This window comes from Scyliorhinus torazame, chromosome 10 (assembly GCF_047496885.1).
Source record: "Scyliorhinus torazame isolate Kashiwa2021f chromosome 10, sScyTor2.1, whole genome shotgun sequence".
NCBI classification, from domain to species: domain Eukaryota; kingdom Metazoa; phylum Chordata; class Chondrichthyes; order Carcharhiniformes; family Scyliorhinidae; genus Scyliorhinus; species Scyliorhinus torazame.
The window spans coordinates 93,851,222-93,870,008 of NC_092716.1; the positions used below are offsets into that span (position 1 = coordinate 93,851,222).

At 48.3% G+C, this 18,787-nt stretch overlaps 1 protein-coding gene across 2 annotated transcripts in view; it reads left to right on the top strand.

Moving 5' to 3' along the window:
• The first annotated feature begins 2,399 nt into the window (after positions 1–2,399).
• LOC140430765 (receptor-interacting serine/threonine-protein kinase 2-like) overlaps positions 2,400–18,787 on the top strand; it is a 46,726-nt gene continuing 30,338 nt past the window's right edge. Inside the window, exons 1-4 of one of the 2 annotated variants that reach the window (XM_072518444.1) lie at positions 2,400–2,649; positions 5,282–5,594; positions 6,482–6,627; positions 11,065–11,114. In XM_072518444.1, coding sequence (XP_072374545.1) covers positions 2,429–2,649; positions 5,282–5,594; positions 6,482–6,627; positions 11,065–11,114 — 730 coding nt within the window. In that variant the 5' untranslated portion in view covers positions 2,400–2,428. The remainder of the gene's footprint in view (positions 2,650–5,281; positions 5,595–6,481; positions 6,628–11,064; positions 11,115–18,787) is intronic. The other variant, XM_072518445.1, reaches the window with a different exon arrangement.

Here is an 18,787-nt window from a genome sequence, read left to right on the forward strand (position 1 = left end):
GGCTACGGCAGGTCACAACTGGCAGTAAGGAACACAAAGGCACCACAATCATCCACTTTGGAGGGCCCCAAAACAAAGGGTAACCTGGGAGTGCAGGGGCTCACTCACATGGTGTATACATAGATGGCAACCATCCTGGGTGGCCCCTGGACAAAGGGAAACCCAAGAGCACGGGCCTGGCCTCCTGGTGTGTATGGTGACCACGGTCATTTTGGATAGCCCCCGAACAAAGGAAAACCACAGAGTGCAGGGGTGCACCCTCTATGATTGATACTGCAGGAAGGGGTGGGGAATAGAGACAGAAATCCCCCATCAGGATAGTCACCTGCAACAGCAGGGGACTTGAGGCCCAGTGAAAAGATCCAGAGTCTTTGCCCATCTGAAAAGTTTGAGAGCCGACAGTCTTCCCCCGCGACAGTCTTCTCCCGGGAGACCCCCTGAGGGAGAAGGGCCAACTGCGGGTAAGAAAGAGCTGGGTGGGACAGGCGTACCATTTGTGCTGCGGGACAAGGGCTAGGGGTATAGTCATATAAGAGGACAGCATTCACAGCGACGAGGACAGTTACGGACTGATGCACAATTAATAACTCTCGCGACAAGGGGAGTCATATCTAATCTGCTTTAATCAGCTAGAACTGTACCCAGCAGCTTCGATACAGAAAGTGAAGGCTGCTGGGATGGCATGGGTTCTTAGCCCCACCCTGAGAGGCGGGATATATGTACTTTAGCCAGTGGTAAACTCCTAGGTCTAGCTAATGGTCATTCACCTCTCAGGTACTGCAATACCTGGTATTACCACAGGGACCAAGGGGGATGAGGCGCCATGGTTAGTGGTGTTCTGGAAGGGGCACCAGTGGTTCTTGTAAAAGTGTTGCTTCCACCTGGGACAATGTGGAATTCATGAAAAATATCATGGTGGACCTCCCTGACATAGACACACACACTGACTGTGTACAGAACCCATGGACAGAGAGATCAAACCCCAAAAAGGGGAAAAAAAATCTCACATGGCGAAGGAACTGGGAGTGTTCATGGAACAGATGGGGGCAGTGGACCCATGGAGGTTCACACACTCAGGGAAGATGGAGTTCTCCTTCTCTCAGGTACACTAGTCTACACCAGGATCGACTTCTTTATAGTGGGTAAAGCCGTGCTTCCAGGGGTAGTAGGAGCGGAATACTCCACAATGTAATCTCCGGCCATGCTCCACACTACATGGATGTGAGCTTAGAGATTGGCTGTGCCCAACACCCCCTATGGAGGCTGGACACAGCCCTCCTGTCCATAAGGCATTCTGTGAACTGATATCACAGGCCACAGGGGGGGTACTTTACCAACAACCAGAATGGGGAGGTCTCGCTTTGTCTTCGGCACGGCAATGCAACCTGTAATTTAACTTGCAAACTCAAACTGAAACGTGTAACATAAAGGGCGCGATTCTCTGAAATGGAGACAGAGTGTTCGTGCCATTGTGTTTCATGATGGCGCGAAACGAGTGCGGGCACTACCGATTCTGGCCCCCACAGGGGCCAGCATGGCGCTGGAGCGGTTCACGCCGCTCCAGCCTCCCTTCCCGGTGCAAAATGGGTGCCGTGCCAACCCGCGCATGCGCAGCTGGGCTGCGCCGACCCGCGAATGCACGCGGGACTTCCTCAACGCGCCGGCCCCTACGCAACATGGCGTAGGGGTTCACGGGCCGGCTGCGTAATAAAATGTGTCCGGGGCTGGAGAGGCCGGCCCGATCACAGGCCAGACCCCATCGGAGGCCCCCCTCCCCCGGATGAAGGAGCGCTTTTCCCGCCCCACAGGCCACCCCCCGACCCTACGTGCAGAGTTCCCGCCGGCTGCGAGCAGGTGTGAATGGCGGCGGTGGGACTCTGTCGTTTCCGCTCGGCCCATCAAGGCCGGGGAATCGGCGGCCCGCAACCGGTACTGCGCCAAACGCGCCGGCGCAAATGGCGCTGATTCTCCGCTCCTCGGAGAATCGCCTGCCGACGTCAGACCGGCGCTGTGGGAGAAAATGGCGCGAACGGCGATTTTCCCCTATGGTGCGGCATGGGAGAATCGCGCCCAAAGTGTGAAAACCAATAATATCATTAAAACACAAAGAATGTACTCATGGGAGAGCGACTTTAGCATTTTGTTCTTTGCTCCAGGCGGTTATGAACTTCGGGAGGGCTAGCAAAAGATGCCCTTCCTTTAGTATCGCTGGGTAACTCCTGGAACTCTCTACCTGTACCTGCACCACGATTGGCCCATTGTCACCTCTCTCCACCGCATTTACAGGTAGATGATAATAAATGTTGGTAATTTGGTCAGTGACGCTCACATGAATTGAAAGCGGATGACTGCGCGGTTTGACGTCTTGGGTGGGAAGGGATTTCCGGGAAATAAAAGCTTCCGTTCCTGACTGTTGGCGCCACTGAGCATGGAGAGGGAGTTTGGAGAGCAGGGTTACCCGGGACTTGCAGAGGGGCTGCAGGCGGACAGCTCCCCGGACAACCCGGCATCTCACTTCACCAACATCCATGCCCAGGATTTGCAGCAGAGGAGGCATATCGGCTCCGGAGGGTTTGGCGAAGTTTACAAAGCGCGGCACCGGGCCTGGGGGATTTCGGTAGCGATAAAGGTCCTGAAGAGGAACCCAAAGTACGGAGCGAGCTGCCACCAAATTGTCCCACTTGTGTTACAGGGCGTGGGCGCAGTATTACTGGGAAATAGCTGGTTGTAATCGGAGATTTACAGGAAATCCAAATAGTTTGTTAAAATACTGTGATGTGAAGAGTCTGTGCTGTAATTTTAACTGAAATATCTTCAGAAGCAGAAAACTCAGTGCTAAAAGGCAGCTGAACATTCACTGATCCTACAGATGTGTAATCGCTTAGCTGGCTGTGTAGGAAGGGGGGGGGGGGGGGGGTAGTCCTGCTAGATGTGAATTTCCTCTTTTAGTAAACAGAATATCTGTTTTACTCTCAATCACTGCAGGGACGAGCAAGCTGCAGATGTCCCACTTGTGGGCTGCTGGGTGTGTTGGATTTCTAATTATGGAATTGAAGAACTACTTCCTCGTTTTGTTTAACACTAGTGAAGAGCTTTACTACATTTTCATCTATTGGCAATAGAGCAGTATTTACTGTAGCTGTCCAACAAAAATGGCACTATTTATCAGACCTGCCCTTGGCCTTGCCAATCTCCATGAGATTTTGCACAGAAAATTGCCATTTGATAAAATGTAACCTTTTCACAACACTTGGGATCCAAATGGGGGGGGGGGGGGGGGCAGTGGTGCCATGGGACTGTCACTGGACTATCGACCCAGGGTAATTTCTGGGGACCTGGTTTCAAATCCCACCATGGTGGCACAGTGGTTAGCACTGCTACCTCACAGCGCTCGGGACCCGGGTTCGATTCTGCCCTTGCTTGACTGTGTGGTGTTCGCACTTTCTCCCTGTGTCTGCGTGGGTTTCCTCCGGGTTCTCCGGTTTCCTCCCACAGTCCAAAGATGTGCAGGTTAGGTAGATTGGCCATGCTAAAATTTCCCGTTGGTGTCAAACGGTTAGTTGGGGTTATGGGGATAGGGCAGGGGATTGGGCCTAGATGGGATCTTCTTTTGGAGTATGGTGCAGACTCAATGGGCCGAATGGCCTCCTTCTGCACTGTAGGAATTCTACAAAAATGGCAAATAGTGAAATTTGAATTCAATTGAATTAAAATAAGTCTAATGAGATGTGTCCTTATTTACTTGTACTGCCTGCAAGTGATTCCAGCGATTCAGTTGACTTTTAAATGCCCTCTGAAACGACTACAGCACAATGAAGGATGAAAACCAGGAACATGTTCATTGGAATATTGCATTCCATGTCAAATCGGGTAGAGAAAACAAAGTGAAAGAAAGCAAGTTTGGGATCTCCTTCACGTAGTCCCTCGAACGTGGACATCTCCCTCAAGCCTGTGGCAAAAACGTACAGGTGGAGTCCTACTGCACTGCAGCTACCACATGCTGTCCAGGAGACTCTTACCATCTGCTATAGTGGAAAGATTTTGCAGATCTTTTTGGTCAAACCATGAATATTCTATGGCAATCAGTCTGGGGAGTGCGACTTGAACACAGAGACACTACCCAATACAAGACCTCTAGAATCTTGGTTTGAGAGAGAGATAAAAAGCAAATCAATAAATATGTTTTTTTTTTTACAATCTCCAACAACAGTTAAAAGCTAAAGGATTGATACTTCACATTTGTAATAATTAATTTTCAGTCCCAGAGAGATTGCTTGACAGTAATTGGGACATCTTACCATTAAAATGGTAATCAGTTTGAAACGGACCAACCCTAACTATTTGTGTAGAGTTTGGTCCAGAGCTGCCATTCAAGTACATGAACATCAGACTGTTCAGGCTATTAGTTAACCGCGTTGTTGGTCAGGAGTGCAGACCAGGTAAGGATGGCAGACTTCCTTCCTTAATGGGCATTCGCGAACCAGATGGCATTTTACAACAAGTTGACAAAGGTTTCATTGGACCTTTAATTTTTGAAAAATATTGAACTTAAATTCCATTATCTGCCAAGGTGGGGTTCAAACCCAGGTCTCCAGAGCATTACCAGCGACAAAACCACAACACCACAGCCTCCCTTACCCCTGAAAAGTTGGCTGTGAAGTGCTTTTGGAGCATTCTGAGAATGAACACGATAAATTGTTGGTGTCCCAACAGTTTTTAAGTTGTGATGTTTTAATGCAGTTTTGCATTGCATTGTTTCCATATGTAATTTCCACAGAACTGAATTCTTGATACTAGCCATTGGTGCACTGTGGTTGGATTGTAAGACTGAGCAGGGTGGGAACTGAGACAGGGGCGACACGGTGGCACAGTGTTTAGCGCTGCTGCCCAGAGTTCCAGAGACCCGGGTTCAATTCCAGCCTTGGGCGAGTGTTCCAGCCTTGGGTGAGTGTTTGGAGTTTTTACGTTCTCCCCCTGTCTGCATGGGTTTCCTCTGGGTGCTTTGGTTCCTCCCTCAGTCCAAAGATGTGCAGGTTAGGTGGATTAGCCATGCTAAATTGCCCCTTAGTGCGCAAAGTTGTGTAAGTTAGATGGGAATGTAGGGTTACGGCAATAGGGCGGTGGGGGAGGCCTAGGTAGTGTGCTCTTTCAGAGGGTTGGTGCAGACTCGATGGGCCAAATGGCCTCCTGCACTGTAGGAATTTTATGATTGTATGAGAGATTTTGTTCATATAAGCTGTGATGGTGATAAAGTGTATCTGTGATCTGCATACAATTACAGAGATGAACATGGATTATTTGAAGAAGGAATGAAGATGCACAAAGCACAATTTGAGCACATTCTTCGGTTATATGGAGTCACTGAAATTCCCGTTGAGAATGGAATCCCATTGCTTGGCATGGTAACTGAATTCATGGAGAAAGGATCATTGGATAAACTCCTTGAGTGCAGGCTAGTCCCTTGGCCTCTCCGTTTGTGTTTTGCATATGAGATCGCTTTAGGAATGAACTACCTACATAACCTCAAGCCAGCCCTCTTTCACCATGACCTGAAACCTGCCAATATTCTCCTGAACAAGGACTATCGCATTAAGGTAAATTGAATATAAGGTCAAGCTTGATGCACTATTCTTAAAAAGCCAATAATATTACCATCGCTGACTTGTGCTCTTATGATCTCAGCAGTCCTGCTTTGGGAAGATTAGAGACTTATTTCAGAAATGGTGGCTTCTCTCCAGAGCCAATACCTGCAAAATAAAGAAAGAAAAGAAAAACAGCGAATGGTAGATATTAAAATAAAATCAGAATGCTGCACAGTAAGTCAGGCAGCATTTACCAGGTGAAAAGTTAAGTTAACATTTTGGATAAATAAACTGCCTGACAATCTGCAACAATTAGGCGGCACAGTGGTTAGCACTGCTGTCTCACAGCGCCAGGGACCCGGGTGACTGTGGAGTTTGTATGTTCTCCCTGTGTCTGTGTGGAACTCCTCCCACAGTCCAAAGATGTGCAGGTTAGGTGAGGTGGGGATAGGGCAGGAATGTGGGCCTGACTGGGGTGCTCTTTCGGAGGGTCAGTGCAGACTCGATGGGCTGAATGGCCCCGTTCTGCAGTGTCGTGATTCTATGATTCTTTTGTGAGCTGAACCCAGGGCTTGGAGGCAGGATCTACAGGATGCTGTTGGAAAGGAGGGTGAGACTTGCACAATCATTGTATGTTCATTGGGCGAGTATGCATTCCCCAATCGTTGAGGATAGGACGACAGGAAACAAAGTCACAAATAGCAAGTTAAAAGCAGCTCACATTTGCTTTCACATGAAGCTCTCGCATCCTGATTGCCATGGAATCGTCTCATTATATTTGTGGAACAGTTTCCACAATGTCAGATGACTTGGCCAATTCGGCACTCCTTCCTGAGTGAAAAGGAACCTTCTTGCTCCATGTCATCTTAAACTCATTGCTGATCTTTCTTTCTGCCTAGATCTGTGACTTTGGCCTAGCAAAATGGCGGCTATCCACCAGTCAGAATAGCAATAATGACAAAATTGAGGGCACACTTTATTATATGCCACCCGAATGCTTTAAAGGCATCAATACCAGAAACACTGTGAAGTATGATGTGTACAGGTAAGTAAGACAAGTTCCTCAATTACACTAAGGACAGAATTTTGCCTTGTGTTTCTGAAATCTGTTTTCAACAATTCAACAAGTTCCTCAATTACACTAAGGACAGAATTTTGCCTTGTGTTTCTGAAATCTGTTTTCAACAATTCATCAGACCAAGAATCCCCAAGTGTTATTTAAGTAACTCAAAAATACAAAATGTGGCATCAACTATTTGAGATCTCTTGGTGCTACCTGGCTGCCCTCCCAATTATTCCCACCCCCTTGCGATACTGTCTCTTGCTGGAGCTATTTTGTTGCCAGATTGCAAGGCTGTGTTGGCAGCACCAGCTGACGCTGAGCCAGCCCTGTCTATTGGATAGATTTTCACTTTGCTGTGGCCTTGTGGACCAGTGGCTTAACACAGTGATTGACTCATTTGAATATTTGGTTTAACAGTAGTATTGTGCCCGAATGGCAAGTTAAAAACGAATTACTGTATGTCTGCACATGGACATTTTCTAACTCACGTCATTAGATAAGAACACAGGAAACAGAGCAAAAGTGGACAATATGGGCTCCTTCATTCAGTACAACCATGGTGAACTTGGGCTTCAACTCCCCATATTCCTTGAGAAATCAAAAAATCTGTCCATCTCACCCTTAAACGTATTCAACAATGAAGCATCCACAACCCTCTGGATACAGAAATCTGACTGAAAATCTTCCTTGTCCTAAATGATTGCCCACTTCCCCTGAGATTGTGACCTTGTGTTGCAGATTCCCAGCCAGGGGAAATAACATGACAGCGTCGACTCTGTCAAGCCGTTTCAGAACCTTGAATGTTTCATTGAGACTTCTCACATTCTCCTCAATGTCTGAGAATATAGAGCTAATGTATTCAGTTGCATAGTAAGACAGCCTTCATCCCAGGAACCTGTCTAGTGGATATTTGCTGCACCACCACCTCGTTAGCAATCAGAACTTTATTTTGACTTTTTTCCTCACTTCGCCCACAGTCCAGCAATGTCATGGGACATGACACCCTGCGGTAGTGCGCGCTCAATTCCAGCCCCACATGACCCGGAATCGTAACACCAGCGAAATCAGTTTTATTTAAATACCCAAGGTCTTTGGTTGAGTCCAATAAACTAGTCACCAGGTTTGTAGCTTTAAAACATGAGTAACCTTTTATTAGCAATTAAACTAGAAAACATAGCTGGCTATCTACTGCAAAACCCTTCCTTTCTAACTCACACCACTCTTTACACACACACACACAGATAAACTACAAAGAGGGGAAAGGATGGTGGAAAGGGAAAGAAAATATTAATAAAATAAAAGGATCGGGATCTTTGATTCGCAGAGATGACTTCCAGTCAATATCTTTCTGAAGTTCAGGCTTCCAGTTTAGTACTTCCTTTCTTCCTGACTTGATATGATCTTCTCAGGTATGGTTGTCTACCTTCCCTGCAGGCTCCACTTCATTTGAGGTTCACAGCAAAGGATACACTAGACACTCCCTGCTTTCAATACAGCAGATCAGTTATTTAATTTCAGCCCCTAACAAGCAACAAGCTGCAGGTTTTGACACACTGAAAATATTTTCAGCTTCCGCCTGCAGGCAGCATAGAGAGAACACAACTCCCTTCACTTCTGTGTCTGATCACGTCTGGAAGGGCCTCTCAGAAACATCACCCATCAGGAACCAATCGCTGACTGTTATTAGGCAGAACACTCTGCCTGGCCAACCGATTGGTTGCCAGTTAACCAATCAAAACGATTCCCTCCAAAACCGGTTCTTCCCATCTAATTGGTACTGAAGAGTCTGGGGCTTCTTGTCCCAAACACAAAGCCTGAGAATACAGTGTCCTACAAGCAGGCTGTTTTAAACTTTGAGTCTTCTGCTTTCTTCTCTCTACTTAAAGGCACATCCCAATTATTGATCCACAAACCAAACCAATAAAATAAAGTCAAAGAAATGTGAACAAAGGAAATAGACAGGAAAGATTCTTACACATGAGAGATCTGCTGATATGTAAAAGATTTAATATATGGCTTGGCCATGTTTTGTCCAAGAATGGAAGCCTGTTATTTCCCACTGGAGATATTTTGACAATTGTGAATTTTTCAGCTCACCCATGTCTGCCTCAGGACAATTGTATTGAATTCAAATTCAAGCAGTGGGATTCTAGCCAGGACCCCCAGAGCATGCTCTAGGTCAGCGGATTACCCTATTTTAGTGCAAATCAAATAACCAAGTAAACTAGATCAAACAAACTGAGGGTCAAATGAAAAGGCAGCCCCTTAAAAGGATACTGCCCTTAAACAAATCACAAATGAAATGTAAAACATCAAAGCAAAACGTGGTTAAGAGGGTTAATAAGATACCCCAGACCCTGCGGTGCAATGGGCGCAGAAGGTCTCGATGGTGCCAGCGGACATCTCCAGTGACACCAGCCCCCCCCCCCCCCCGTCTTGGAATTAACATGCCATAACTTATTAGGCTAGCTTCAGACTCTTTCTTCCTCAATTTACAATTATTGGAATTAACATCACACTCCCTGCAGTCTCCCTGCCACACCCACACACATACACACACATACACACATACATACACACACACACACTCTCACACGCACACTTTCCTTTGCCACATTCCTCAGGATACACAGTCATTACATCTGAGAGCAACAGACCAGACTACAAGCATGATTTGTGGTGTAATCCTTTGGTACTTAAAAATAGCACATCCTCCAATATGCTGAAAGGATTACCAAGGGTGGCCTACACATCGTTTGAAAAGCTTGTAAATCATTGAATACCAGGTCCACAGGTCATGAAAGGGGCAACACAGGTTGAGAAGGTAGTCAAGAAGGCATACGGCATGCTTGCCTTCATTGGCCGGGGCATTGAGTATAAAAATTGGCAAGTCATGTTGCAGCTGTATAGAACCTTAGTTAGGCCACACTTGGAGTATAGTGTTCAATTCCGGTCGCCACACTACCAGAAGGATGTGGAGGCTTTAGAGAGGGTGCAGAAGAGATTTACCAGGATGTTGCCTGGTATGGGGGGCATTAGCTATGAGGAGAGGTTGAATAAACTCGGTTTGTTCTCACTGGAACGACGGAGGTTGATGGGCGACCTGATCGAGGTTTACAAAATTATGAGGGGCATAGACAGGGTAGTTAGAGAATTTTTCCCAGGGTAGAGGGGTCAATTACTAGGGGGCATAGGTTTAAGGTGCGAGGGGCAAGGTTTAGAGGAGATGTACGAGGCAAGTTTTTTTACACAGAGGGTAGTGGATGCCTGGAACTCGCAGCCAGAGGAGGTGGTGGAAGCAGGGACGATAGTGGCGTTTAAGGGGCATCTTGACAAATACATGAATAGGATAGGAACAGAGGGATACGGCCTCCGGAAGTGTAGAAGATTTTAGTTTAGACGGGCAGCATGGTCAGCACAGGCTTGGAGGGCTGAAAGGCCTGTTCCTGTGCTGTACTTTTCTTTGTTCTTTGAATATGCACAGAGACTTGTGAATTGTAAGCACCCAACACTGCCTACAGCGTACTGTTAGCTCAATGAGCCAGGAGCTCTGGGAGTAGTGCCTACAGCGTACTGTTAGCTCAATGAGCCAGGAACTCTGGGAGTAGTGCCTACAGCGTACTGTTAGCTCAATGAGCCAGGAGCTCTGGGAGTAGTGCCTACAGCGTACTGTTAGCTCAATGAGCCAGGAACTCTGGGAGTAGTTTACAGTGGAATTGCTTATGGTGCTGACGTGTTTGAGAATCTGACTTTCACTTTCTGAGCTGCAGTTTTGTTTTGTGGCTAACTGTGCAAAGGTTCATTTGACTTGAGATTACTTTCTGCCTTTTGGTTATAAGCAGCATCAGCGATACTATTCAGATGCTTTAATACTTATGGTTGGAAATGTTGAGCAGCAGATTTAAAACAAAAAGTCACCGTAAGCAGACTGTTTTTAGTACATGATAGTTTGAGTAACAGTTTGGTTTATGATAGGGAATTGTCTTGGTGACTATCCTATTATATTATTGAAAATCCTTCTTGGGATCATTTAAGAGAATGGTGGGGAAAGCAAGTGATGAGGCCAACCAGCCTGACAAGGATGACACTCTCTGAACCCAGTGCTGCGTGTTTCTTCCCTGCAGATTGTGGGGGTAGGCGAGTGCCTGAGTCCCTGGGGGATTTCTCTCACATTTTCTCCACTTATAATATGGAAGGTAGCATTCTTCACTCGTTCCCAACCTGATCATTTCCCCCCTCCAGGACTTAATTTGGTAAATTTGGTTTATGCCCCCGCCAAGGGGGATGATCACATTGTCAATCAGATTGATTGCTTCGCCTTTAACCTGGCCTCACGCGTTTAATGCTGTGATGTTACTTGTTCCTGAAACAAATGACAACAAGTAACTTTGTGATCTTTTTCTATTCATAATCTTATAGCTATGGAATTGTCATCTGGGAGATACTAACCTGTCAAAAGCCTTATAAACGTAAGTCCAATGGGTAATGTGTTTCAATGGCTTCGGGCATGTGGGGAAATTATTATTTCTGATATATTGCAGAGAGAATTTGTCAATCTTGATATAGGTGTTGTCTGTAAATGATCAGGCACTTTGACCAGTTTATTATTGTTTTACCCAGGTGGCTTTATTTGCAAAATTAACAAAGGATAAACAGAGTTCACAATTCAACCCAAGTTTATGTTCAAAGACCGTAAAACAGTATTCCCTCCCAAAATTAAATCAACTAAAATATGCCCAAGATTCTTAATACTACCCGTGCCAATGAACATGATCGAGCTGCGGGTCCAATCCTCTGAGTCTCTGTCATCTCAGGGTCCTTGGTGGGTCTAGCATGCTGCTTCCATCTTTCCTCTGGTCCATCGTCGAGTCTTCTCCGCTGCCTCTGCGTCGATTCTTCGCTGGGAGTGTCCCTGGGTGCGCGATTCTTATCCTCCTCTTTGTGTCCTTCCAGAGGTTTTTCTGTCTCTCAGCCATGAGATCTCAGGATGGGGATTGCAGCACCCAGTGCGGTTACTGATTGCAACTCTGCAGGACAGCAGTAACTCCCCCCCCCCCCCCCCCCCCCCCAGGGATCCATCTGCATTGTCCGCCCATAACCTTATCCCATATAAAGTAACGGCGGGAAATCTAGGTGCCATAAAGTCTCGCTCCATCTGGGCAATCCACAATAATTGATCCATTTGAATGGGGCTGATTATCTCCCGATCTCCTGTTTACGGGACAGGCCCAGACTTGCCCGGCTGCTTGGCTCTTGTCATTATATTCAAACTCGGCTCTTTGAATTCCCATCAGGCTTGGCTGTGGTTCTGACTGTGGTTTTAATCTGTAAAGTTAAATTCTTAATTTAAAGTGTCCAACTGTATATCAGGCCTTTGCCATTTTACCACAGTCCCTCCTCTTGATCCAGTGAGCGTCAGCAAACCGGTTCACATAACTCTAACCAAGTTCCCAGACAGGCAAATATCAGAATTTCAGGCAAACAATCCTCATCCTGAACCCAGCATACATACATTCCATAGAGATTTTGTAGGCTCACTAGAAAAGTAGGCTGCTTATGTACAAATAAAATGGTTGCAAATACAGATAAATACAAAAATAAATAAATACACAATATAAAGAGAACCTTCAGAGTCGATTCCGAAAGGTGAGTAAATTTGCAGATGACACTAAAGTCGGTGGAGTTGTGGACAGTGCGGAAGGATGTTACAAGTTACAGAGGGACATAGATAAGCTGCAGCGCTGGGCTGAGAGGCGGCAAATGGAGTTTAATGCAGAAAAGTGTGAGGTGATTCATTTTGGAAGGAATAACAGGAAGACTGAGTACTGGGCTAATGGTAAGATTCTTGGCAGTGTGGATGAGCAGAGAGATCTCGGTGTCCATGTACATAGATCCCTGAAAGTTGTCACCCAGGTTGAGAGGGTTGTTAAGAAGGCGTACGGTGTGTTAGCTTTTATTGGTAGAGGGATTGAATTTAGGAGCCATGAGGTCATGTTGCAACTATACAACACTCTGGTGCGGCCGCATTTGGAGTATTGCGTGCAATTCTGGTCGCCGCATTATAGGAAGGATGTGTAAGCATTGGAAAGGGTGCAGAGGAGATTTACAAGAATGTTGCCTGGTATGGAGGGAAGGTCTTATGAGGAAAGGCTGAGGGACTTGAGGCTGTTTTCGTTAGAGAGAAGAAGGTTAAGAGGTGACTTAATTGAGGCATACAAGATGATCAGAGGATTGGATAGGGTGGCCAGTGAGAGCCTTTTTCCTCGGATGGTGATGTCTAGCACGAGGGGACATACCTTTAAATTGAGGGGAGATAGATATAAGACAGATGTCAGAGGTAGGTTCTTTGCTCAGAGAGTAGTAAGGGCGTGGAATGCCCTGCCTGCAACAGTAGTGGACTCGCCAACACTAACGACATTCAAATGGTCATTGGATAGACATATGGACAATAAGGGAATAGTGTAGATGGGCTTTCGAGTGGTTTCACAGGTCGGCGCAACATCAAGGGCTGAAGGGCCTGTACTGCGCTGTAATGTTCTATGTTCTATATACCGCTTGGCTGGGGTGCTGTATCATGGTTTCCACATCCAGGCGCCACATTAATTCCCTTGTCAATGACGACCAGGATGTATTTGTAACCCCCCGTGCCGGGCGGTAGGGGACCAATGTAATCAATCTGTAAATTTATCCCGCAGCCTTCTGTGGGTCGGGTGTGCCTCAGTTCTCCCTTGTGAGTATACATGTCGGGATTGCTTTAGGCACAGACTATGCAGTTATCAACGTAATGTCACACACCTTTATCTACACCTGGCCACCAGCACAATCCCTTAATTTGCTCACCGATGGCTCCTGTCCCTTGGTGGCCCTGGACATTGTGGTTTTGGGAAATAATTTTGTTGGGTCCCTGGTCGGTACCACATATCGGCCATCCTCAAGGACAAGCCTGACCTTTATGGTAATTGTATCTCACCACTTGTCAAAGGAGGCGGGGAGTGCCCCTTCCTGAATCTGTTTCTGGTCTGAGCTTGTTTAAAGTCTTCGACCTTAGGCTGGCTTAAATTCACGGCATCGATCCCGTCGGGAAAGGTTTCCCGTCTGCCGAGCCAAATCCCCTACCTCCCCACAGTGACAGGAAGTCAGTTAAACTATGGCAGACATACATGCTGTCTGAGTGTTTGTCTGCCGGTGTGAGGAGCTCATCAGGGTGGCTGAACATGTCAGTTACAGCCACTAGCTCTGCAGCCTGGCTGCTCGTCTGCGTGGGAAGCCTTCAGGCTATCTCTCTCAGGGGCTTGCCTTGCTGGTCTTTCACATAAATTATGCACCCTGTGTTTCTGTTCCTGTCCTCCATCATAGAGGATTTATCTACAAATATTTTCATGGTCTGTTTTTCTGCTTCTCTGGGCCCTCCCCTTTTTGTTTTGCCATAAATGCTGTGACCTGGCACTCACGAGGTTCCCCTCCTTACCTCGAGTTTTCCGTTAGGAAGGTGGGTGGGGGTTTGGGTACTCATTATCGCGATGTCGCGGTCCTGGAGCATGAGGATCCAGTGCTATACAGTTTTGATTAACTGTCCCATCCTTAATCCAGCCATCCAACAATAGCTGTTATGGGGGTGTGCTCGGTGAGAATGGTTAATGGGTATGGGCCAAAGATGTAGCTAAAACATGGCACTGCCCAGAAAACTGCTAAAAGCTGTTTCTCGTACACAGAGAAACCCTGTTCAACTGGGGTTAGGAGCCATGAGACATAGGCCACCTCCCCGACTCTCCTGTGGTGCTCGTGCAGAGGTATGGCTGCCAGTGTCCTGTCCGTGGCGGCTACTTCTAGTGCAAAGAGGACGTCTGGGTTAGGTACTTGCAATGCTGGGGCCTGAGTTAGGGCCTGTTTTAACTCCAAGACAGGCTGTGTGTGGTGCTCAGTCCATTTCCGTGGACATCAGGAGGTCTGAAAGGGGGTCTTTGGTGGCAAAACCGCCGATGTGGTTTCAGCAGACACCACCAAGCCCAGAAAGGAGCACAACAAGCTCAGGTCTTTTGGCAGGGGAATGCGTGCTATCGACTCGATTCGCTTCCTTTCTATTTTGTGCTTCCCCTCGGTCACTACCGTCCCAAGTATGAAACCTGTGATCTCATAATCTGGGCTTTCTTGGGGTTGATCTGGAGGAGGAGATCGATTACATACTGCACCAAACAACGGGTTTTGAAAGCCCTTCCAGACCCTTTGGGAGTCTCTGGTGGAATATGGAGGGTTAGTTATGGAAGCCCTGTGGCAGGCATGTCCAAGTATATTGCTGCCCCTGAAAGGTGAAGGCAAACTTACCTGGTATTGCCGGTCCAGGAGAATCAACCAGAAGCTGTTGCTGATGTCCAGCACTGTGAAATACGTGCCGTGTGGGGCCTGCCTCATCATGGCTTCAGGGCTGGGGGCTGTGACCTGGGTGGATCAATTCAGTTCCCGGTAATTGATTGTTAGCCTCCATGTTTTATTTCCAGCCAAATCAGCGAATTATTGGTGGAGGCAATATTATTATTGGTTCAGTACTCCCTGTTGTAATGAACTGTTGATTACTTTGGCCACCTTCCCCTCGGATTGCTTGGGGAAGCCGTACTGTCTTTGGGGTTTTGGATCGGGGCCTTCTATGATGACTTCCCTTATCATTCAGCCACAGTCATGTTTGTGGCTTGCGAATGTCTGTGTGCTTCGCAAGGATTCCTTGTGCCCCTGAGTCATCTGTCATGTCTGTGGGTTTTACCATAACTCCCTGATGGTGGAAATCCTATCAACATAGCTCCCTATGGTTACTCTGTTGGTGCCCCATTTGTCTGGGCCATCAACCAAAGACAACAATTCGCCGGGTCAAAGGAGAGATTACATTTCCGCATGAAATCAGAATGCACAATGTGTTCTGCTTCGGGGTGGAGGTTGACTATGATGACTGAGTGGTAGCACACACTTCCCCCAGTCTGAATTCTAATGGGTCCGGCTAGGACCCTTCCTGTAAGTGTCCTGTAAAGCCATTTAACATGATCTTCTTGCCAGTACGTCACATGTTATCCAAGACGCAAGATGCATTGAGGGTAGTGCGGGATCCACAGGAACTCGATGGGCCAGCCTCCTCCTACCTCGCCTTGTACCAGGGATCTCCCTATACTATCTCACTAGGCGTTACACAACCAAACCAGTGAAGCCTGACACCGTCACACCCTTGGTTCTGTGTCTAACTGGGGGTACAGACTGTATGGGTTATCTGTTTCCTCTACCGGGCAACCGCAGCCTGTTGGGCAGGTCCTTCCAGTGGTATGGGTCGGGATCTTTGTGCTGGAAACCACTGTTTTCTTTTGTTTGTCGGTGGGGTGCCCTACACTCTCTTAACATAGTGGACTGTCTGGCCGCAATTGTAACACCGTCCCTGCGGAGCTGAATACGTCGGATTCCCCTGGGGCTGATCTCTGCTTCTAGAGTTGGGAGGAGCATATGAGAGTGAGTATCCTCTGTAATTATCTCTATTCCTGTTGCACCCCCCTTGTTTCGCCACACGGTTCAAGTTCATTTGGACAAGGTTCCTTTTCCCCGCCCTTGTGGGTTTGGGCTTATCTACCTCATGTACTTCCTTCTCTCAGACACGGGTCATTCTCCGCATCGCCCTGCCTCGTGTATATTGTCAGCTGGGTCAATATCCTCACATGCCTTCCGACTCCCTTTGGTGGCATGCGAGACGAGCATTCGGATCCATATGGAGCTTGGTCTCGCCACCCATAAACTGCCATAATTTGCATCCATAAGTGACTGGCTTAAACTGTCGGGTGTTCCCATTTCTTCTGTTTACACTTATTCAGGCCGTCCAAGGGCAGCACGGTGGCGCAGTGGTTAGCATTGCTGCCTACGGCACTGAGGACCCGGGTTCGAATCCCAGTCCTGGGTCACTGTCCGTGTGGAGTTTGCACATTCTCCCCATGTCTGCATGGGTTTCGCCCCCACAACCCAAAAGATGTGCAGGATAGGTGGATTGGCCACGTTAAATTGCCCCTTAATTGGAAAATAATAATAATTAGGTACTCTAAAATTAAAAGAAAAAGTTCAGGCCGCCCACTGGGTCCCCTCTATCATATCCCACGGAAATCCAAATTGATGCCTTCATTTCTTCCAGTGTCCCCAGGCTACATTTTGGGGATTGGGGAAGGTGGAACATATCGCTGGGCTCAAGCACATGAAGTTCAGTTTTTCCTGCTCTATTTCTTCCCACTGTGCCCCTGGGTCACCATCCCCAATTCTGTTGTAAAGATGCACATAATTCCCCTTTTTATTGGCAATTGAGATTTTAATTTTTCGATCTCGCGCAGGCACTTTGAATGGTCTGCACAGAATCTATTTCCTTTCTCTGCCTGGTGCAGGACCTTTACTGCAGCCTGCAGATTGCCACATTTCTCCTTTAGTTCCTCTACTATTCGTTGTGCCGCATCTCGATCCTGGATCCCGCGCTGCTCTTTCTGATACGCCTTCTCGCATAGAGCCTGAAACTGGCTCATATGCAGCAGGCTGGCTTGGTTCCTCTGCTCTCATGCCTCTAACACTCTTCAGCTTCTCTATATTCTGTGCAGCGTCACCTAATTCCTGTTTAATTTTAAACTCTCTGCCTCTCTCCCGCGGAGCTGCTCCATACAACTAACGATTACAATCACCATACTTAACTTGGAAGCCCCTCTGTGCAACTCTTTTTGGGTATGGTCCCAACAAATTTTTCCTTCGGATCCCAGATCCAATATCGGGGTGTTACCCCATTCTACTCATTTGGGCCATTTTTTGTTTAAGTATCTCCTAGAGTTTCTTCCCATTTGGCACAACTTCCATTTCTAATTCTCTCTCTCCTAGGGTTTGTCATGGAAGTGTGAGAATCGGCCAGGATAGAGGTCCGGCTTTCACTAGATTCCCTCCCACAGAGTTTACCCAATGCCCTAACTATCGTCTTTCTGACTATGTAGTCAGCTCATCTCGTGTTACAGACATGGGTTTTTGGCCCAATTTACTGGTTGAATGCCTGTACTCTCATCCACCCACTTGAATCCTGGCCGTCACTTGGGGTGACGGCCCTCTTAATTCCGGCTCAGGCTGGATGTTGGAGAATAAGAGGTTGGTGAGTTCAAATTCAGAACAACTAGGTCACTTCTTATCAAAGACCATCCAGAGGGACGCAAAATATTGTCTGCAAATTAGCAGGCACTTCAACCAGTTTAATTAGTAAAACATTTTACCCAGGTGCCCTTATTTGCGAGATGAACAAAGGACAGACACAGGGGGCGTCATTCTCCGACCTCCCAGAGGGTCGGAGAATGGCCGTTGGCCGCCGTGAATCCCGCCCCCGCCGGTTGCCGAAGTCTCCGAAGGGAGAAAAGTCGGCGGGGCGTTAATGGCGCCGCCGCCGCGGAGAATGTCACGGGTCTGCGCAAGGCAGCCGATTTTCGGCCTGCCGATATTCTCCCTTCCGGATGGGCCGAAGTCCCGTCGACGTGATGACCGTTCACGTCGACGTAAATTAAACCTCCTTTTCATCGGCGTGACCCGGTGCTCCAGGCTCACGCCGACCAGCGTGGAGGTGAGTGACGGCCTGGGGGGTTGGCTCTGGGCAGGCGATGGCGTGGCCGCAGTCTGAATGTGTGAGGAGAGGTGTGTCTCGGGTTGTGTGTGTGTGTGCGGCGGGGGGGGGGGGGGGGGGGGGGGGGGTGGTTAGAGTGGGCTGGGCTCCGGGGGAGTGCCGGGAGGGGGGTCCGTGCCGGGGAGGGGGATGGGGGGTCCGTGCCGGGGAGGAGGTTGGGGTCCGTGCCGGGGAGGAGGTTGGGGGGGGTCCGTGCCGGGGAGGAGGTTGGGGGGGTTCCGTGCCGGGGAGGAGGTTGGGGGGTCCATGCCGGGGAGGAGGTTGGTGGGGGTCCGTGCCGGGGTGGGGGGTGTGGGGTCCGTGTCGGGGAGGAGGTTGGGGTCCGTGCCGGGGAGGAGGTTGGGGTCCGTGCCGGGGAGGAGGTTGGGGGGGTCCATGCCGGGGAGGAGGTTGGTGGGGGTCCGTGCCGGGGTGGGGGGTGTGGGGTCCGTGTCGGGGAGGAGGTTGGGGTCCGTGCCGGGGAGGAGGTTGGGGGGTCCGTGCCGGGGA